This window comes from Megachile rotundata, chromosome 10 (assembly GCF_050947335.1).
Source record: "Megachile rotundata isolate GNS110a chromosome 10, iyMegRotu1, whole genome shotgun sequence".
NCBI lineage: Eukaryota > Metazoa > Arthropoda > Insecta > Hymenoptera > Megachilidae > Megachile > Megachile rotundata.
In genome coordinates, this window is record NC_134992.1 from 17,447,023 (window position 1) to 17,468,314 (window position 21,292).

General features: G+C 39.2%; 3 protein-coding genes across 7 annotated transcripts; 1 reads left to right on the forward strand and 2 right to left on the reverse strand.

Moving 5' to 3' along the window:
• The first annotated feature begins 135 nt into the window (after window positions 1-135).
• On the forward strand, window positions 136-1,727 carry LOC100880211 (SPRY domain-containing SOCS box protein 3). The gene is made up of 5 exons (XM_012294891.2): window positions 136-466; window positions 595-785; window positions 877-1,105; window positions 1,170-1,397; window positions 1,472-1,727. The coding sequence occupies exons 1-5, from the start codon at window positions 400-402 to the stop codon at window positions 1,534-1,536; spliced, it is 780 nt and encodes a 259-aa protein (XP_012150281.1). The 5' UTR covers window positions 136-399; the 3' UTR covers window positions 1,537-1,727.
• Window positions 1,728-1,769: 42 nt separating this feature from the next.
• Ogg1 (8-oxoguanine DNA glycosylase) lies at window positions 1,770-3,207 on the reverse strand. The gene is made up of 3 exons (XM_003707398.3): window positions 2,891-3,207; window positions 2,470-2,775; window positions 1,770-2,403 (listed from the first exon to the last, which is right to left on the reverse strand). The coding sequence occupies exons 1-3, from the start codon at window positions 3,097-3,099 to the stop codon at window positions 1,806-1,808; spliced, it is 1,113 nt and encodes a 370-aa protein (XP_003707446.2). The 5' UTR covers window positions 3,100-3,207; the 3' UTR covers window positions 1,770-1,805.
• A 49-nt stretch (window positions 3,208-3,256) lies between these two features.
• LOC100880435 (Phospholipase A2 group III) lies at window positions 3,257-14,578 on the reverse strand. 5 transcript variants are annotated; one of them, XM_012294889.2, is made up of 13 exons: window positions 14,429-14,578; window positions 14,054-14,328; window positions 13,550-13,973; window positions 12,713-13,405; window positions 12,471-12,630; window positions 11,895-12,372; window positions 10,994-11,457; window positions 10,719-10,894; window positions 9,330-10,647; window positions 7,584-7,829; window positions 5,276-5,566; window positions 4,805-5,080; window positions 3,257-4,729 (listed from the first exon to the last, which is right to left on the reverse strand). In XM_012294889.2, the coding sequence occupies exons 9-13, from the start codon at window positions 9,344-9,346 to the stop codon at window positions 4,537-4,539; spliced, it is 1,023 nt and encodes a 340-aa protein (XP_012150279.2). In that variant the 5' UTR covers window positions 9,347-10,647; window positions 10,719-10,894; window positions 10,994-11,457; window positions 11,895-12,372; window positions 12,471-12,630; window positions 12,713-13,405; window positions 13,550-13,973; window positions 14,054-14,328; window positions 14,429-14,578; the 3' UTR covers window positions 3,257-4,536. The 5 variants fall into 5 exon arrangements, with proteins under 5 accessions (XP_012150279.2, XP_076392592.1, XP_076392591.1 ...); XM_076536477.1 differs by having other exon boundaries at window positions 9,330-10,894; window positions 11,899-12,372; XM_076536476.1 differs by having other exon boundaries at window positions 9,330-10,894.
• Between the last annotated feature and the right edge of the window lie 6,714 nt (window positions 14,579-21,292).

A 21,292-nucleotide genomic window follows, 5' to 3' on the forward strand; every position in this document is an offset into this window, starting at 1 on the left:
ACTCATAATTAATAATTACGTAGTGGTTGTACAGTGTATTAAACCATTTAGATTAATTCAGGTTAATTATTTAGTACTAAATGTTTTATAGAAACTGTAAAGTATTATAAATTATTTCTTTTTATTACGTATTGAATAGATCGTATTTATTAAATGGCGTATTATTATATACTGCAGTTTAATTTCTAAACTTCGCAATTATGCAAATTTACATGCGGTAACCTTATCACGTGTATTTGTATATGATGACTTCTTGCACAGTAATCTTCGCGGAACAGTTAATTGTAAACAAATCAGAGTGCACTAGTATACAGAAGCTATATAGTTTATTGTGAAGAAAAGATTCCAAGAACAATAAAAATATTTCATCTTGAAACTGTGAATTCTGAGTATGATCCTATGATTTCAAAATATACAAAGTTTTGTGATTGTAATTCACCAAATTGTCGTTGTGGAGAGAAGAATGGTAAAATAAAACAATTTGTAATTAGTTACACATTTTTTCACATAGCAATCTTTGGTCTAATTAAATATTAATATTTTATTTATATTTCCAATATTTCTGTTGTATCAATGTTAGTATTATGCTTTCAGTACATGAATGGACATGGGATAAAGAACACGCTGCACACACTGTTGTTTTATCAGAACAAGATATAGAAGTAAAGTTTCATCATGAATACAGTCATGGTACAGCAGCTGTAAGAGGTAACAAATTGTTAGAGAAAGGGAGACTTCACTATTGGGAAGTTAAAATGCTTGCGCCTATCTATGGAACAGATATTGTAAATAATATTGATAACACAAAAATGCTAGATTTTGAGTTATCTTTGTTGTAGCAAATGTGTATTCATTATAATAATGTAATATTTTCAGATGGTTGGTCTTGGAACAAGTAAGGTAGATTTAAATAGTTCAAGTCGTACTTTTTGTTCATTACTTGGGCTTGACCGGGAATCCTTTGGCTTTTCCTATAAAGGATATGTACAACATGGTGGTGAAAAACGTTCTTATGGTTCCTGTTTTGGACAGGGTTGCTTAGTAGGTGTATACTTAGATACATGGAAGGGAACTTTAGAATTTTATCTCAACAGAAAACCTTTAGGTAAATACGCTTAAATACATCATTCGTATACTTCTATATCGTTAATTGTAATTTCATATCTTAGGTATTGCTTTTAGCGGACTACAAGGTTATATGTTATATCCTATGGTCAGTTCCACAGCTGCACGAAGCAGAATGAGATTAACTTGTAGTTGTTCTGTACCGGTATCTTTACAAATAAAATGTTTATCTGTATTAAATTCTGCACAAAGAACATACTTATCGAATATGTTTCCGGGACTACGGTATCTTACTCAAAGCATTTTTGCAGATATATTAAAAGCGCCTTTGAGTAAGTAAATGATTATACATGTAAGAAATTAAAATTAATTTGTACCATAAAAATTGTTCTGCATTTTGTTTCAGATGATGACGATGACGATGACGATGACGACGGAAGGGATGACTTTATTTTTATAACAGAGGATTGACGATTTTGTTCACAACAAGAACAAAAGGTGTACAAATGACTCTTTTAAAAAATAACGTTCGACATTGTGTAAAGTCTTTAACTTGTTACTTATTTACAGTTAACTAAATGTATATAAATTACAACTAAACTTGATAATATTTTTTATATGGTTGTAAATGTCTGTGTTATTAAACATTATCTAGAATAACATTTTTCAACATGCATTTTTTTTATCTACAGATTTATTAACAGTTTTCACAGTATAGTAAAATGTATTTATTATTCTGCTTATTGCCTTTTAAGGCTTTTAGAATTACAGATATGTTTGTTTGTACTGTTTTTACGTTTGTTTTTTGACTTAGTAGTAGAAGGATTGTTAATTTTTGCACAGAAAACAATAGCTTGTGCCCAACCGGCTAAAGGACCCCATAATTCACGCAAATGAGTACTGATTTCTTCGTGTATTTTTGGGGTAACTGTTTTCTGCTGTACTAAGCGAGGTAAATAATTTGCTCTAGCAATTTGGAATATGTGAGTGTCAACAGGGATAGCTTCCAGGTGTCCCAAAGACATTAAACATATACAGTCAGCAACTTTTGGACCAATTCCGGGTAAAGTAATCAACTGTTCTCTAGCGTTGCTATACGATGTATTATTTCTTTTATGCAAATCTAAAAGCCATTGTTGTCCACCATGTTTCAGTAATCTTTTTGCTGTATTCGATATATATCCTGCACGATACCCAAACTTTTCTTTTTTTAATTTAAGTTCTGTATCTTCTCCTGATAATGCTTCAACGGATGGAAAAGCATAATAATCTTTGCCATCGACTGTGCAAATTAGACTGCCAAACATTGAACACAATTTTTCTACCATTGATGAAATCCTAAAAAATGATATCCTTAAGTAATACTGTTAAGTAAACACGTAGCAACTACTTTTTCTAACAAACCTTTGTATATTATTGTTTGAACTACAGATAAAAGAGAATACATTTTCAACTACATCTTGATTCAAAATCCTCACACCATTTGTTTCATTTAAAGCTCTTTCAAAATGATAATCCACTGCAGCCCACTTTTCAGATAAATCATGTAGCGACACATCTAATCTAAAATACTCTGACAGTATCTCGTCATAATTTAGAGAATCTAGTAAAGGACCTTGTACGTCATAGAACAAATGAGTATCATTTTGTTTAAGGGTCCAAACACATCCATCAAATATTCCTCTATATCCATCATTGTAAGAGAACCACCTTAAAAAAAGCGTTTGTTATCGATAATGACAATATTTAACAACTAAATTATGCTAAATGGCCAGATGTTGGTTATGTTTCTTTTTCAATGAAGTAAACACTAATAACAAATTACCTAAAACTTTGACCTCCTTTTAAAGTGATACCTAGATTTAATTCTGACAATGGACAAGCGATTTTACCTTGCTTTGTCTTTATTTTACTTTTGTCCATCCTCATTACCACCCAGTTGTAATTTGTTGTTGAATTTCTTTTAATGTTTCCCTTTAACACCCGGCATTTAGTACTTAAAGATAACAATTTATACCGCGAAATTTTTATCATTACATATTAAAGAATAAACATTTTTAGATATTAATCTTCAAGTGTCCTGCTATCGCGCGTTTTTAGTTCGTGTCGCGGGAACACGTGCGCGAATACGAACGCGGGAAACTCAAATATTTCCTTTATATATTCGATCGAGATACAAATAACAGAAGACTTCATGTTCCTTCATAAGACTTTATTGCAATTATTTTTATAATACGTTGTATATTTTATTAAAGATGATAGTACTGGGCTCCTATTATACATATTTACACTGATAAATCTATTAGTTAGTTTCTTGATAGTTTGCAAGATCTGTGCGTTATTTCCATTTATACAATATACATGTAACTTTATAATTGATACTATTCAACGTTAATCGACTTGTATAGAAACATTATGTAACCTAATTCTATAATAATACAAACTAACTATGATAATGCTTTGATAATAGTTGAGAGGTCCTGTGAATCTCATTTGAAAAGTTTGTTATATTTATTCGTAATTTCTTGAAATATCACTTTTTAGCCATACTGATATCTATCTAACAATAAGTATTCGGCATTTTACATATCCTAAGAATGTACCTCATTCATACATAAATACAAACATACCCAATACGTGTACAAATACAATTAACACGAAACGAATTTTACCACATACTAGGAAGATAGGAATACAAGGATATAGAGATCTAAAGATTCAAGGAATTTCGAAATATACATCTCGGTATAACGCATATGTTTCGCTTGTATAGTACAGTAGATTAAAAATGAGCGATAAGTACCTAGACAAAAAAAATTGACTCGTGTTCTTAATCCTCGAATCGTCTAAGCTATCCATTTCATGCTGTCTAACTTTCTCATGCTTGAAAAATTATAACTGCTTGATATGTACAATCTCGCCATAATTTATCTACACTATAATTTGGCATCTTTTAGGACGATGACGACTACGTAGCGTATATATATATATATATATTAGAAATTATACCCTGTCTATCTCATTGACGAATTTCACTGAATTTCGTTTGAAATCCAAGAAAACTGAACAACTATACATTTCATTGCAAATTGAACACAGGAATTAAATCAGATTCACGAACGGAATTTACAAAAAGTCTACCTTATCCATTACGAGTTTATCTCGTGTATTGTCATTTGTGGGATTAGATGAGCAGGATGATTTCGACCATTCGTCCGAAGTAGTCGAACACTCGATAAACTATTACATCCCTGAGAATAGGAATTGACATCTCTAGAAGAAGTATATTCTACCTCTCTGTTATCCCAGGGCTTCACATAATTAACACTTTGACGTCAGCCATACTCCCGCAACGAATTTCCATCGTCACCCATTTCATGGGGATCTTTAACATAAATAATTCTGCTAAATATTAAATACGCACAATAGATGAAAATTCTTGGAAAATAAAATTAGAACGATTTTTTAGCATTAATAAGGAACATTGTCGCGAACGTGAGCCTGTTTCCGATACTCGTGATGCTGGCACTTGCCCGTCCAGGACCATTTCGTGCACGTTTTCTGCGGCTTCAGTACGAAGCACTTCGTCTTCAAAACATCGAAGAAGATCTTCCCGATAAAGTTAGCCGACGACGTACCAGCCATCTTCAAACACGTTCGAAAGCTGCAACGATACAAATACTTGAAGATATTTAAGCTTGTAAGATCGGATCGATTGTTCTGGTTCGTTTGAATGTACCGTTCGTCGCAGGCACAGTGCATCATGCTCGAGATGCCCCAATTGAAAAGGCCGTAACGCGTCTCGAAGGCTGGTATGAAGAAAGGACACGCCGTATCGTGTCTGCGACAGCAAGCATCTGCTCGACCGAAACCTCCTAGGTTCGTGTATTTGGTGGCCCGATGACCGCGTCCGCACCATTGTGTCCCCGGAATCATCAGCAGGTCCCTTCGGGAACGGCTCTTCCCTCTTCTTTGCCTGTGGCTGCTGGTTCCGTTTAAGAGCTTCACGAACTTTCTGTAAGGAAGATAAGTCAAATTAGGGAGGAAGTTAAACTTAGGGGGTGGATAACGAATACTCAGATTACTCTAATACTCTAGAATACTGGAATCTTTTAGGACATTTACAGACTTGGAAATTTGAAGGATTCGAACCTTGGAGATTTATAAATATTTCGACTCGAGAATGTAGACAATTATTTTTGCAATATACCTGTGACGATGTTGAGCAATGAGCTGGTTTCTCGCCCTGTTCCTCACGTGAGCGCACCGATGTCGCATCTCGGAGGCGGAGGAGAGCCAGGAGAGACCCTGAGGAATCGAATCCATGTCGAACATCTCGATGGACGCATCGTCATCGTAGTCATACGCGCTCGACGAGCAGGACTCGTCGTCGTTCTCAATTTTTTCGTCCAAACAGTCGGTCAAGCTACCGGCTTCGTATATCAGCTGCAACTTCCTGGTCTCCTGCAGCCACACTTGCCTCAGTGCCACCTCCGTACCTCTATTAGAGACATACGCATTGTATGTAGTAGGGAATTTGAATATTGTCATGAAAAAGTGGTTTAGAAGGTTTAGAAGAGGGGTGCAAAGAAGGGGTTTGGGGCATCGGGGGAGAAATTCACGGTAGATTAGGTTATGCACGCGTTGCTGCTGATTAACGTGCACTTATGATTGATGTTCCCCGCCTTATTTTCGACGCGTCGATAAGCATCTTCGACGTCGTCAAATTCGTAGTCGTGTGTCGCGTAGCAATGTTTAATCGCGTGGGTCGTCGACGTTTCTTGTTTGGTCACATTCTTTTTCACGTTTACCCCTTTCGAAGATCATTGCACATAATTTGAAGTATGTGTCATTTAAAAATTTTCAGCGTTTATAAAACTTTCAAATGCTCTAAGTTTCTAAGACTTTGAACCAAGTTCGCTTACGTGACGCGTAAACGATACAAAATGCAATAAGTACATAAGAAGAAAAAACCTGAAACAACTTTTTAAAATAAAAGGTATCCTTTTAGACGAATGTATTATTTAACTAACAGCAAAATCGATTAAAGAAGGAGAAAAAGACATCGGTGAATTCGTCAGATGGACGGAAGTAGCGTCGATGAAAAATTGATCGGTACGAAATCATGAGAACACGCAAGCCGCGCTTTTCTCGTTACAGCCAAAGAGCTTTCACCGATTTAAGTGCAAGGTGACGTTTCGCGGTCGTGGAATTGCCTGGTATCCTCGTGAGAGCATCCGCAGATGAGTTACAACTACTGGTCCGTGGGCAGGAGCAGCTTTCGTTTCAGGACACAGTGCTGCTCTTGGCTGCGAGCACCTAATCCTTGCTTACTTAACTTGCCGCTTTTCGGCTTAAGGCCTTGCTTGGCTTAGCGGTCACTGTCCACGGCTGAACGCGATAAATTGTTCTTCGATCCGGAAATTTAACTAAACGGGACAGCGATCGTTTCGATCGAACATACCATTTTTATTTCATTTTTATGAGTGTATAAAATATGTAGGTATATCAAGATTTTGAAATTTCTTGTTAGAATGTCGGAGATCTATATAATGTGTACTTAATTTGAAATTAAAAATGAAGTTAAAAAATATATAAATAAACGACAAAACATAAATTAGTACACACATTTATTCTTTGTGTTGATGAAAATCAATTCTGATATCGAGGAATGTACTTCAATGAAAAAGTACCTTATAATAAGCTCGTGGAACGGTCATTTGACCGGTTTGGTAGTTTTAGTAATATATATATCTACATTAGATATAAAAAATAATTAAGAAGAAAATAATTAAAGGATTTCAAGATATGGAACATGTATATAAAAATCCAGGAATATCAAAGTAGAGTATACTAAAGCAATTATAATTCGATAGCGAACGAAATCGGAGATCAGTGGTTCCAAGAGCGCTGCAAAACATTTTAATTTGAATAAAAGAAAGTCGAGTTCGATTTATCGGTTTGTATGAGCTTGTTGCCGCGGATTGACAAGGACGCAGCAAACTGCAAACGGTCGGTATCAGCGGCACGGTGAAACGACATCGTTTGAAAGAGTAAGCCAGCTCCCACGAGTATTGGCAATGCCCGAGAAAGGCAGCATTGTTTTCCCGTTTGTTAATACCCAGACCACAAGCGTATCCTCCTTCTCCTCGAGTTCCGTTCGGGCAGGGATGCTCCCAGCCGAGAAAATGTTATTCTAACAAAGAGGATGGGGCCATGATGTTGTTCGTCGGTGAAAAAACAGATGAACAACTTTCATCGCAATCTTTCTGACCCGGTTCGAAATTTTAGCGAAACGGTGATTTCTACCGATTTGTTAAGTAATTAGCATGTGTGCAATAAAGTGTTGACGAAGTGGTGGAAGTTTACGCAACTGTGGAGGAAAATTTCGAGTTGAGATATCGAGGTGTAGGGATATCGGGACGTAGAAATATCTGAATGTAAAGATGCTAGAATGTAGAGTATCCGAAGGAATAATATCTGAGATAAATAATTTGTAGAAGTAGTTAGGTTTATACCCCCAATTGAGAATGGTCTCCTTGGCGCAGATTCCAGGCAAACGAACGATCCGCTCGAGTTCACCGTCCTTTAAGATCCTGGTGACCGAGATGCCACGATTAGAGGTCCTGCTGATTTCTAAGGAGGAGTTTGAGAACTGGAGGACGTTCGATTGTTGATGAAGAGCTCTGGCATCCGACAGCACCAGGAGCAACCCCAATACCAGCAGCATCGAGTACCGGATCCAAACGATTCGTCTTCTTTCCCTGAATATACGATATCTTTTCAAATATCTTTACCAACTTTTACTATTTTTATTAGTCAGAGTTTTTCGTTATTTCGATTAATTATTTCATTGCCAATCGATTCTATAATTTTATACACTACTTGCTTTTTCAATATTAAATCAAAATTTGAACATTAAATGCAGGAGTTTATAAAGGAATTTCAAATAAATAGAAAAATTTCTGAGCAATTGTTAGGTTGATTCGTAACAGAGTTACAACGAAGAGTTTCGCGAATTTTATTCGGTATCGTTATCGAGTTTAGTCAGTTCGTCGTAAAGCAGCTTCGCCGAGCGGAAGAACGGTGTAACCAGCTATCAGTTTCCGGTATTCTGTCGCGATTTAAAGAAATTAAAGTGTCGTGGCTTTGACATACACCGTACGCCGATACCACCCGCTTCGAACCTCGTCGTTTACAGAGAATTGTTTGGCATTTGGCCATCGGCCGTTTAATCATTTTCTTTTCATCGCGAAGATAAAAAGAAACCGTATTCCTACGTGACTCTTACGTAATTAACGCGTTCGATATCTTTAAATCAAATATATGTATAAATAAAAATATGATCCAATTAATTCCTCTTATCTAAACAAAAAAAAAAAAAGAAGAAAAACAAATGGAGACGCGTGTGAAACAATGTCTTAAAATTACCACTGTAGTATTAATCATATTCGTGGATTGTTAAAAAAAAATATTTCATCGTATCAGTTCACTACTTTACAACTGTAATTTTAGAAATCTTTCTATGAATTGTTATTACCATATTACTAATTAAAAAAAATTGTTGTTAAGATGTCGGAATATACTGCTATTTATACCTCGTTTAAGAATATTAACAAATAAAGACCAATCTTCGCGCCGGCTGTTAATCGCAACGCCACCGTAATTACTTTCCATGCAGTTTTTTGCAAAAAAATCGTTATCGCCGTTGTTCATGTAATTCAAGAGAATGTAGAGAGATAACAGTGACACGTATGCGCTAACACGAATCTTCGGCAATCTTACGGTTTATGAAAACGTAAATGGCTTATTCATGCTTTCGCGATAAAAAGAAAACGAATATACGTCATTTAATTTCTGTATTTCGGAGCATTGTTATCGAATCAACACCGTAATTATTTGAGATTTATCGAGTAATTAAACCTTTGATCGTCAGCGATTATAATTAGATTGAATTAACATTAAAATCTGCTGTGTGATACAAGTTAAAATTTTGACTAGTTCGCAAAAAATATGAATGTGATTGTAAATAACAATGTAGAGTAATTACATAGTGAATTAATATCGAATGAAATATACGTAACATCTTATAAGGTGGACGAGGTGGGTCCAAAGCGCTCACGGAACCTTGTTACGCGCTTTAAAAGTCCGCGCGATTTACAGAATCTGATAGATGTATAGGTACTTATGAAATTTAGGAATATAAATACTTTTGTATAAATATTCGAACTGACGCTTCGCAACGAATCGAAATCTATATGTACCTTCGTAGCACCCTCATCTGCACGGTCCAGCAAAGATCCGAAATGTTTCTCGTATTCAAACTCTTCCATAAATCGTGCACTTCCGTGAACCTCTCGTTTCTTCGGAAAGAGCACTATGATTCATGTTCAACGATTCACGGTTTCCCTTAACACTTAGCACTTTGCTAGAAATATGTAAAATTAAATGTCCGCGTTTGGAAGTTTCGGTCCCAAGGAACTGTGTTCTCACTGATTAATTTTCTACGTAGGAACACGATAAAAAGAGAGAAAAATTTGGTAAAAATTGAAGCACGTGGGTGAAGACGGTCTTTCGCGCCCTTTCTTTCGGACTCTGTACACGTTGGTTCTCCTAGAGTGTCATGAACACCTCGTGGAGGCAATCGGCCGTAGTAACTGGCGCGCTACGCTCGCGACTCTCCCTTAAATACTGGCAGAGAAAGCGAGAGAGAGAGCGAGAGAGAAAGGTTCTGGTGGTTGTCCAGTTCACCTACACCAGCAGCTATTCTGTCACTTACGTCTCCTTCTCCGGTGCTCTCCCTTCGTCGGTGCGTTTCCCATCCGCAACCCCACCACCTCCATTCGGACACCAACCAAAGTCTCTTGCCTCCCCTTTCCTCCTTCTTCCTGCTGCACCTTCAACCACCAACAGAGAGCCGCCTCTCTGCCAAATCCAATCCTACCCACTCACCCTGAGATCTAATCCTCGCATTCTCTCTCTCTTCCTCTTTGTCTCTATCTTTCTCTCTTTCCCCTTTTTTTCATCCCTCTTTCCGCTTCTGAATTCCGCGCACCTCTCTTTCCCTTCCTTTTTCCTACATTTCTCTTCCTCTTCCCCTGCATGCTCGTCTTTGGATCAACCGTCTCTGCTTTTTCTGCCTCTCCGCCTTCGCCTCCCTCGCGTTTCTCTTTCTTTTGTCCTTCCTCCCGCAGTCGCTGTTTTTTTACACCCTGATCCTTCTATCGTCTAGGCGACTCTCGCGACTTTGGTAAATGCCGGTGCATCCATCACCCTGCGTCACCCGCGTCTCGTTCGGAGGGCGCGCGAACACGGTACCCTCGTCTCTCCTCGAGGCTGAAGATCGCGAACAGTCCGCGGACTTATCGTCAAGTTCGTACGCTAACGGCTTCTACAGGATATGCGTTATATCGCCATCGCATGGCCATTAGCTTGCATTTTCAACGATTAGATCGCATTAATCGTTGTGCAGTATTACGATTACTGCACCTTGTATATCCAAACATTAGATTACTACGTGTTATATGTATGACGTGCAATCACGCCACTCGCCCCTTCCCGTCATTGCAGATCGTCAACGACCTGCAACAACAAGTTATCTGGAATAACGCGATCGGATAAGCAAGAAGTATCGATAACGTGATCGTTGATACCATAGAATCGATAACGTGGACACACGTGATGTTAACTGAAGTGTTTTCAGTGTTGCAGTGTCATACTTATTCCGGATCCATAATTACCACATTTCACGACATTAATATCGGGTTAATTAATCGAAGAGAGACGTAACTTCTGCAGCAGCAACCTTCAGAAAATTCCCGTATGGAATCTAAAAAGTTCAATTTACAACAGAAATTTACACAATGTATTCAAATTTTACCCGGGCTAATATATCAAAGAAAAAGAAGTGGAACGAATATCGAATTACCAGGTGCACGCGTCAAGTGCAATGACACGTTGAAGAATCGTTCGATGATCGAATAACGATCCACGTAAGCAAACGGAGCGTGCAAGGTCAGCGTTTAATCGTTGGCCAGGCTGCGAATTTTTCGTAACGGAGCGCAGGCATTCGACGTTTGAAATCGGCGAAAAGTTCTTCGATAATAAATTATGCAAGTCCGTGCGACAAGAGTGGTCCTCGTCATTGGCCATGAGCCCCCGGAAGATCGTGCCGCGATTGGCGGCTAGCCAAAGGTCGTTTCTCGCGAGAGTCCCGTGATAAACTTTCGTTCCAACGTGCAGCCGAGGCATTGCCGAGTGAATTAGCGCAGCTTTTCAATTTTTTCTACTGCAAAAATCCTTTAGCTAGAAATCTCGTCGTTCCTTACTTCTTCCTCTGCCATCGTGGCTGTTTTATTACAAATTCCTTATCGTATCTTTCCATCTTTTTACCTGAAACAATGGTCATCTTTGTAGAATCAGAGGTTTTAATGTTTATAGATCTTTTATGAAGATTTGCATATTGCAAGTTTCTACTGGTAGCAAGAAAGAAGAACTCTGCGTTCCCAAACTCGAGAGTTTTAAAAAATGATCAGTCCCTAAATTATTTGAAACATTGAAGTACGCCCCCTCAGTTAGAACACCTTGCCGTTGCAACTTCCTTGAAAAACCTTGAAGATGGTTGCGCCTCCAATCATCCGAACGATTCAAAGGGAGCCGAAACAGAAGCGGTCGCGAAACGTATTTCATGAGGTAGTTTGGGATCGGTAGGGGATGACTTTCGTTCAGGACTTCTTTATAGCACTCAGGAGCGTGCATACAGAGCTGGTGGTTCGTCTACGAACCCTCGAGGGTCGAACAATCGAGTGCCCCAAGAACTACCTACTCACTTACGGACTCTCGCCTCGACTAGACCCCTCTCTCTTCGTCTTTCTTTCTTCCTCGACCCTGTCCTACGGCACCACCGAGTCATAACCACGACGAGTACAATGGCTGGAAACCAGTGACGGCTTTTCACTGCCACTTCTTCGTCCCGCCAATTAATTTCCGTCCCGGGTGATCTCGTTCCTCGAGGAGGCCACTCAACAGCTGCCGATGGATGAGCATAAATCTTCAAAATCGTCCTGGTACCCCTTTTTTCCCGACTCCCACCTCTTGGTCCTATTAATGCGTTTCACTTGTGAGGCCCCCACCTGAGTTATAAGGTCCTTCGAGTGTTTACGACGCGGTAGTCATTCATCTTTTTATTGCCTGCCTTTTCTCGGACTTCCTCCGATCATTCTGAACTTTATCTTTGTTTTATAACAAGTGCCATTTAATAATGGGCACTCGACACCCTCCGATACAAGTTTCTGAACGATTATGGAGCTGAAATTGTTGAGTACGATTTTCTTTGGAGAATGAGTTTTATGTATACTGTTAGGGAATTCTAGGCCAAGGAATTTTTCAACTCTCGACAAACTTACCTGCACCTTCGTCCGGCAATCTGAAGGACGGTTGCTAGAGTAGTTTCGCTCTCTCACGATTGGTTTTATTGTTCCGATGGTGAAGAGTACTCCAGCTCGAACGCCTGAACGTTCAATGGGTTAACTTTTATCAACACCTTTGGAATCTTGAAAGTTTACTCTGCAATTATTCATTTTTCAACTATAATCAATATTTAATACAATAAAACTGATAAATTTTTTTTGTAAACTCGAATACACACAGCATCTGTTTAAAAAAAATCCGGTTAATCGATCACCCTTCTCGTAGTTCCAGCTTTCCAAATAACTTGGAGAAAAAGATCCATTGAAAAACAAACGATAAGAAAGAAGCGGAAGCAGGTTTAACATTAGCTCCGTTGACGTTCGATGGGTTCGTCAAACACTCGATGAAGCAAAGTTTGCCTTTTCCAGAAGAAAACGGTGACATTAGGACGTGACCGGTCCCCGCGCGAATGTGCTCGATCAACCGTCTCGTAGTTCTCTACCAAGATCCTTGGTCTATAACTAACTTGCTATTATTGCGGCTGAAGTGTAATTATCTCGCGATAGTTCGACCGCAAGATACTCCGGCTAACTAGAAGGCAATTTGTGGATACTGGCCATAATCGAATTCTCCTTGCCTTGTATAATAACGCTTCGAAACACGTTTTCATTTTCTAACCGGTCTCTTTTACGTTCATACTAAACTGTGATTAGGATGTGTATGGCAATGTGTTATAGAAACGCAAGAATAAACATTTTATCCTCGTGCATTGTTTTGTTATCGTATGGGCTGTAATTCTACGAGCCATAATTTCACGCGCTGGAATTTCACTCTTTAAATAGTAAATATTTTCGAATGGCTCGTTATATCTTCACGGGTCATAGCCACGTTACAAGAAGTAATTAATTCCAGTTCCAATCTCTTACACCACCTGTAACAATGCATCAAGAATCTATATTCGACTGACTAATTCCTCCAATCAATATGCAGCAATTCATAATGAAATTGAAGAAACAAGAACGTTCCCAGGACGAGCAATCGTCTATCATCACTGCTGATCAATGACTAATTATACCTTGTAAGAACGTAAGGAGCATCGGGTCCGGTATCTATCATCCATTGGAGATCCATGACAAGAGGCTAACTTCCATTCCGAGTCAAGTGTTCGGTCCATGATTATTTCTACACGTCGCCGGTCTCCCGCTCGTTTCGATGAAGGTACAAGCTTCTAGACCTCTCCTTTCAGGAGCTAATTAATTTTTATAGCTTCGAACGGGGGGAAAGGGAGACTTGGTAAACCGTATGTTCCTTGCCCGGATCCTGCGGCAGAATATTAATGGAGCGGCCCGTTTTGCCTGGCTCGTGTTTGCAGATTTCGTTCGGGTCCACTTTATTTGCGGATCGTCTCGTTGTTATAGTTTCTGCCATTCTGCTCCGTTCATATTCACGACGTTGACATTCCTTTACCAACAGCTTCTTTTTGCTCCTTTGTGGATTATCTGACATTAAACGATGATTGTGTGATCATGTATTAAATAATACATATTCAGACGTGTACTGTGTATACATATATACATACATTAACGAAGTGAGGTCGTTGAATCGGTTATGCCTTTGTAAAAGGAGTTTCTGATCCCACCGTAAAATTTATAGGCGCCATGATTTTTAATCGAACCAGCTGCAACATATGAAGTTCTTCATCGTTCGTGGAGAATAAATTATCAGTCGATTAACTGGTGCTTCTTTCTTCAGGGATAATTAAACTTCGGGTATCGAACATGGTAACTGTTTGTTCAAGCTTGCACAGTTCGAAGGGTGTCGTAAATCATTGGTCGGAAATTGGACTGTGATGATCTTAAAATTGGTACGATTAATACTGGAATGTGAGACTGATTTTGTACCGATCGTGGAAATAATGTATAAATACATATTTAATGAAAATTAGAGAAAATACCTTGTACTGATCCTGCGTAGTTGATGAAGAGTTTTGCTTCTAATAAACTTTTAAAATCTATTTAAACACAGTATTTATGACATAGCATTTTCTGAGAAGTTTCTTAACAAAATATCAATAAAGTCATCCTCTTCTACTAGTTCCTCTAGTTCTTCTAGTTCCTCTTGAAGGAACTAGATAGAGTAACTCCACCTCGATAGATATTTATCGATAGTTCATTTTCCGAGAATAAACGTCTTTCAATTTCTTTATCCGAGAAGACCTTATCGAACAATAAAAATGGCAGAACAGTCGGTTATTCAAAAGGAATTATCGACAAGAACTTTATGAATGAGATTGGTTAAGAATAATAAAAGCACTGTTTGATCCGTTAACGCAAAATGCTGTACAAGCAAAGGACGCAAACAAATGGCCACATTCAACTGGATATTCTTATTCGCTTAAATATTATACCCGCATCCATGCCTCTCTGTCCGAGGCTTGCACTTCATAGGCTGACATCTTTATTACTGGCATACACGACTTTTCCTTTTGTGGGTCATGATTCCACGAATTTTTCATCTAAAACAGATTACAGAAATAAAAACGTAGATACACAATCTGTATTGTCCGCAGGTATTTATGAAGGATGTCAATCCTGGAACGATGAAAAGATATGTTACTTGATTTCTTATATACAATATAGGATATTCTATATTGTATTTGACCTAGATTTGACGCTAGAATTACAAGTAGCAGACACCTAACTGCAGAAGAAGACAGCTATCTTTTTTAAGTTGTCCGAGAGAAGAAAAGATGTTGAGGAATGTCCGATAATATTCAGACTTACATCTTAAATTCGAAGCATTCGCAACACGTCAATTTGATTGATCAATTGACGGTACGAGACTGAGGACTTTCTATTGTGAATCTTCGGAAAGACAACGTGTACTGAAATCGAAAAGGTCCTGTATTATGCAAAAGTCTACACTTATTTTAAATTCTCTTTACATTCGTTGGAATGTCCGAAGAAATTCCATTTTCCTATGTGTACATAATTAAACGGTTTAAGATCGAAACAGTGGTTAATCATCCCTTCAATAAGTTAGAACCGCGTGCAGACGATTCTTCGTCTTCGACATCGGTTTGTCGAGGGATGAATTAAATGGAACGGGGAACGTACGAGGAACACGGTAGTAAATCGACGAGGAAATCCCTGGTTCTCGTCCCCTTTCCGCGAGACACTCAGGCCATTCAGGCAGTCGCCGTTTTCCGCGACAATTGTCGGGCGCAATGCAATAATTGCATAATTCCCGCCACACTTGGCACTCGGTAGAGCCTGGTCGGGCCACGAGTGGTTGAGCCGACCACGCGAAAGGGTGTAAGCTCGTTCGTAGCTACCGAATTGTAGGTTGTAAGTTGTAGCTAGAACCTTTTCTTTCGCTCCACGAACTCTCCGAAGGGGGATGAAATTTCTGCCTGATGCATGCTTCTTTCGACGAATCTCCACCACGAGCCTCTATCGCAAATTGATCCTGACAGAAGAAAAAATATTACATTATTTCATTCGAGCAACTAACATTTATATTTGGGGTGAACTTCCCTCACTCTATTAATCCTGCAAACGCCAGACTTTTACAAATTTAAACAAGATATAGATATCTTAAAAGAAGTGTAGATATAGAAATGCATAGAAATTGAAATATTTAAAAATATGTAAAGGCAATGTCCCTTAAACAGCAATGTTCTTTTAAACAAATTTCAATAGAACATAAAGTTATTCCTAAAGAAATATAATATTTCCGTAGCAGAATTCGATGAAAATTGTGTAAGTTTTTATCAGGTCAGTGGCGGTGTTCGAAAGGGAGAAATAGTCTGTAAAAGTTTAACGGCCCTTTGTGCGAGCGTCACCCGTTACAACGCAACGGGTTCCTTTGGTTAAGAGCCGGTAAAAGTCGAAATGAAGGAAGTTCTCCTCTGAATTCTATTTCCTTCGTTGAGCGGTTTTCACCTTGCCTATCTGTTCTTTCTTTCTCTTTCCAACCCCGCCTTCTTCGGGTCAACCATCTTCAGCGATGAATTAAGTCGTTTTCACTTATAATTACTAACAACGGGCAGCTTCGTGTCACCTGAAATTATTCCAGACAAATTGTTCTACGTTGAAAGAAGGTAACTAATGGTATACCAGAATCCTCGAGTTTGTTACCTGTTCGAGAAGGGTTCATTGTTGAGAGAATATTACCCTAGATTCCTTCTTACTCGCTGCTTCAATGAATTTCAATTTTAAGGTCCTTAATTCATGGTAATTGTAGAACAAGTTGACCATAAAAAATCTGAAACATTTTAAGTACCGAGCTTATTAAGTCTGAAGGCTTTTCTACCGGATTGACAAAACTTTCTAAATATTTAGGCACCTCAAATTCGGAACGCTTCCCCCATCATGTTCGTAGTCCATCCGATCTCTTTCGACGTAGTGAAAATCGCTTAGCTGGTAAACACGCACAATGCGTTGCTCCGTCACGGGGAATTTGTTCGATCGGTTACAGCATTGTGGGTCAAAGATTTGTCAGCGCGTCCCGTTGCAGGGGTGGTTGACTTCGTGGAAGAAAGGCGAAGAAATGAACTGGCAATCTCATCGATTCACTAAAACATCCGTCTACCTGATAATATTTACTGCTCGCTCAAACAAATGGAAGAGGGAGGACACTTTTCTTGGAGAATCGATCTTTTGAGAAACCACCATCAACCGTGCTATTGTCGAAGGGACGTGAATACGGCTTATGGGAGAGTTTCAAGTGGTCCAATATCACGGTACTAATTTCTTTCTTCATTTTAGGATGTTCGAAAACAGTATGAATGACCGTAAAAGTGGCAATATTTATTTACTTCGTGCAGTGAAGTAAAACACTGACTGAGTCTGTGTTACACTGACTGAGACTGAAACGTTAGAAACCGATGATCGAGGAACGTAAGAGATCAGAGGAAAGAAAAACTTTGTGCACGATCCGGGCTGCGGCACAATTCGCCACTAATTGATTTTACGACGTTCGTTATATTGACCGTGAAGATCAGACAAGAGCTGGTAGTAGAGGGTGCAGATGACACTCTGCTGCGAGCCATGCATGACGCCCTTTTTCAGCAAACCAGATACACCCGAGGAATCTCTTATGTACCCTGATCATCGAGACACGATATACGATCTGTACGTGCGCTCTGTTCTTTGTCCTCTTAATGTTTCACCGATAACGACGCGATCGCGCTTTCCGAGGAAATACTATTACGGATAACGATAACTGCGTAAAAAATAGAGCTTGCGAATGCGTGAAGTATTAACAGCGATCTTCGCAAGTTCTTTGACAAGTAGGTCACCAGTGATCCGTGCTGTTTACAAGCAGAATTTTTTATCAAAGAGAAGATGTCAACGCGAGAAAATTCAGATAAAAATAGTCATAATCGTTAACAGACATAAGACATAATTGTTAACAAGCCTCTAAAATCGTTTTCCTCTGTTATCAAACTAATCCGCGGATTAATTGATACAGAATAAATAAAAGAAAGAAACGATCTAGAAATAGGGTCTGGATACAGGTCATAGCCTCGATTCTTCTCGTCTGGTGGCATTAGTTGCCCATAGAAGAACAGAATCCCTCCAATAGGATCGGGACGATCTGAAAAGGAGGCAAGATAGGAACGAAGGAAAGTCATCTCTCGTTCTCCTCTGCTCCTTCGGCTATCTCTCACTCCAATGGACAATGAGACAATAGAGTGACGTTTGCGAGACGCGATAGCTAGTCGGATTAATTCTCGATCGATTCGAAGGGAACCTTCTATGCTCTCCGCTCTGGGACCTCTACTTTCACGTCGAACAGCCAAATGTTGCAGCACAGCTTATCGTTTGTCACGGGAAAATCTGCAATTTAAACACGCACTGTTTAATTCATCCGCTGTGGAGATTACTTGTCATTATCGATATTAACGAGAGTAAAACCTGTTCGTGTAGCGGAATTCCTTTTTAACTCGAATTGAACTTATCTCTTACTGCTGGAAGCGTACAGATACAAAAATGTAACATATTGTAACCTTTATTGGTGATTTGGATTTCGGTGCAGTTTATAGATCTAATAAAACTGTAACATAAACAATCTGTTCTATAAGAATGTGTTATTTATGTAAAAGATGTTAACTATCGAAATGCTAACTATTGGTATGCACGTGCGAAAGGCCCACTGCGTCGAATTATCGTTATCATAACCATCTGCTCGTCACTTTTACAAGCTTAAAAGCAGCAGCGAACGTACGTCGGATCAAAAGGAAGCCGACGCTTCCGCTTGTCGTGGATCGAAAACATAACGCGAAACTCCCAAGTGTATAGATTCCAAAGTGAGCGACGAACTGTTCGCCAAAGTACCCCTTGGGACAACGAGAATTTTATACGAAGGGGGAACAAAGAATGTTCGGGTGTATATATTCGTTTCGATGTTATTCCATCGGCCTTTTGGGAACTCAAATATGCGATGCATCTACGAGTCGCACGGATTGAAGATCAAACGATTGTATCTGTATCGTTTGTCTGATTTACTGCGTTTAAATTGCAGCATATCAAGCTTTTTCGATACAAAAAGAGGTTGTGTAATGATTTTTTGAACGCGTATTCGCAGAACATTAGCACAGTCTCTCCAATGATAAACGGATGAATTGTCGTTGAACACGAGTTGATTTTCAGGGTGGCTCGAAAATCGATGAACTTCTGGCAGGTCCTAGGACTAATCGTGATCGATGAGCCGGTCTGGAGCTAGCCGCACGTGACTCGTGATCTATCGCGTGGAAACGGCCGATCGCGATATATGGACGAGAAAACATTTCGTTCTTTCGTCAGGCAGACTTCTCTTCTTTTTTAATGCAATCCTATCGTGTAGCTCGTTGACCGTAATCTAAAAATGACCGTAGAATAAAAAGTTATTAAACGAGCTAAATCTATTTTGAGCGATTTTAGAAATCAGATGAATTAGGTCAGGTATGCAGACCAACTAATTGCTTGGAAGGTTTAAGCTCTCGAACACGCATACCGATGCGCTCATTTTCAGGAAACCCCATGGTCACGAATGGTGTGGGTCAAGATAGAAATCTTCAAATTATAGCTGGCTATATAGATGTTGAACAGCGACGACGTAGCTCGTTAGCGGCCGTAGTATCGATGACCCTCATTAGGTAATCATCTTTTAATTAAGTCGAGGTTAAAAAGACGCCGCTGATAGTCCGCGACCACGTGTAATGATCACCTTGCCCTACCGGTTCAACGGAGACAGGTCCCGTGTCTTTGAACGAAGCTGACGTACAACTTGACGCACTCTCACCTGTACGGATAAGCGATGATCTTATACTTCGTGGATTATACTTCACTTTCGCTATAATGTGCAGTGCCGGGCATTGTAGCCTTCTCTAGGAAAACTACTGATGCAGAGCTAAGGAATTGCCAGAGGTAGAAGCACGGTTTAACATTTAGACCTGTCACGGAAAGTGAACAGTGGCGTGAAAGTACTTTAAAATGGCTAATCTGATATTCCTTTGTAATCAACGACGCCTTTACACTCTCTAAACAATACATAAACTCTTGTTCAAAGCGGCGACGCGACATTACGCGACTTGTTTACAGATGTTCGTTCACGATCGTCGTATTCTACTACGAATAAATATTTAGAACAAATATTATGCTCTGTTTATCGCTGCAACTGCAATCATTACATTACATAATCGTGTAAAAATGTACAGTTTGTTTTAATAGCGCCTGAAGATACCTAAACGAAAACTTAAGAAGATAAGCATCGTAGGACGGTTTCGGTTATAGAAACAACCTTGAGTGTTCAATTGATTCTTGATAGGCCCTTTGATACCTTTGTGGATGCTGTTATAGAGAGCCTGAATGTGATAGGAAACTGTTGCGATCGTTTCAATCCAGAGAATCAATTCAGATTGCAACCGAAAGCCTATTAGAAACATCGTATAAAAAAAGAATAATATACGTCTTTGATGGAGTGCATCGAGGTAATTGATACGCAGAAAAATTGCGACTGACCTGCACGATGCTGTAGCAGGAAGGGGATGGTCGACGAACGGTTGTTTGACGGCATCGTCCCCATACCGAGCCACGGCAAACCTGGTATCGCATTCACGGTCCACTGCCTCAGGATTCGGGTCTCCACCCTGCATCTACGCTGTCTCCACCTCGTAAAAAAGAGAGAGAGACAGACAGAGGGAGCATGGTGGAAGCTACCCGTCATTGCCAATCGGTAACCATAGATCGCCGGATTCGAACGTATCACACGACGAAACATTGCTTTAACAAATAGTTACGGAACAACGCATTCGTCTTAGAAATTGCCGTCGATAAAAATCCTTCGGCGAAGCTGTGCTCGCTGATGGAAATTTATCATAAAAACCACCTTCCATTTACAACATTGGTGCATGCAAAATCTGTAGTCATCATCTTTGTACATGAATTAGGGATACATCAATCTAAGAATATAGCAGCAATACACGTCTCCGTATAATAAAAGCTCTTCTTTACAGCTTGATGTATCCAAACAAGCAGGAAATGAAAAGATGCCTAAAATAAAAAATGAAGATGCAGCACAATAAATATGTACATACGGGTAACTAAAAAGTTATCAAGATACCTGATACTTATGTAAAAAATAATTTATTCTTTCTGGTAGTTAACTCGATCGTTTTATTCGAATACGGTAACGCGGAACTCTGCCACGCAAAGTTATCTATCAAGGGGATATAAGTCGTCGTCGTCGTCGCGTGGTTAAAAAACGGCTAGAGCGATATACACAGCAGGTGCGCGTGCAGACAGCTCGAGGCGCTTACCAGTTAACCACGGGG

Bases quoted from the DNA above. Each gene is read 5' to 3' on its own strand.
- LOC100880435 (XM_076536479.1), bottom strand. The intron at 5,567-7,583 runs GTATAAACCTAA...TGTCTCTAATAG, and splicing joins GAGACCATTCTCAATTGGGG to AGGTACGGAGGTGGCACTGA. The intron at 4,730-4,804 runs GTACATTCAAAC...GTATCGTTGCAG, and splicing joins CACTGTGCCTGCGACGAACG to CTTTCGAACGTGTTTGAAGA.
- Ogg1 (XM_003707398.3), bottom strand. From the start codon at position 3,099: ATGATAAAAATTTCGCGGTATAAATTGTTATCTTTAAGTACTAAATGC. The intron at 2,776-2,890 runs GTAATTTGTTAT...GCTTTTTTTAAG, and splicing joins AAAGGAGGTCAAAGTTTTAG to GTGGTTCTCTTACAATGATG. The intron at 2,404-2,469 runs GTTTGTTAGAAA...ATCATTTTTTAG, and splicing joins TCAAACAATAATATACAAAG to GATTTCATCAATGGTAGAAA.
- LOC100880211 (XM_012294891.2), top strand. From the start codon at position 400: ATGATTTCAAAATATACAAAGTTTTGTGATTGTAATTCACCAAATTGT. The intron at 467-594 runs GTAAAATAAAAC...TTATGCTTTCAG, and splicing joins TCGTTGTGGAGAGAAGAATG to TACATGAATGGACATGGGAT. The intron at 1,398-1,471 runs GTAAGTAAATGA...ATTTTGTTTCAG, and splicing joins TATATTAAAAGCGCCTTTGA to ATGATGACGATGACGATGAC.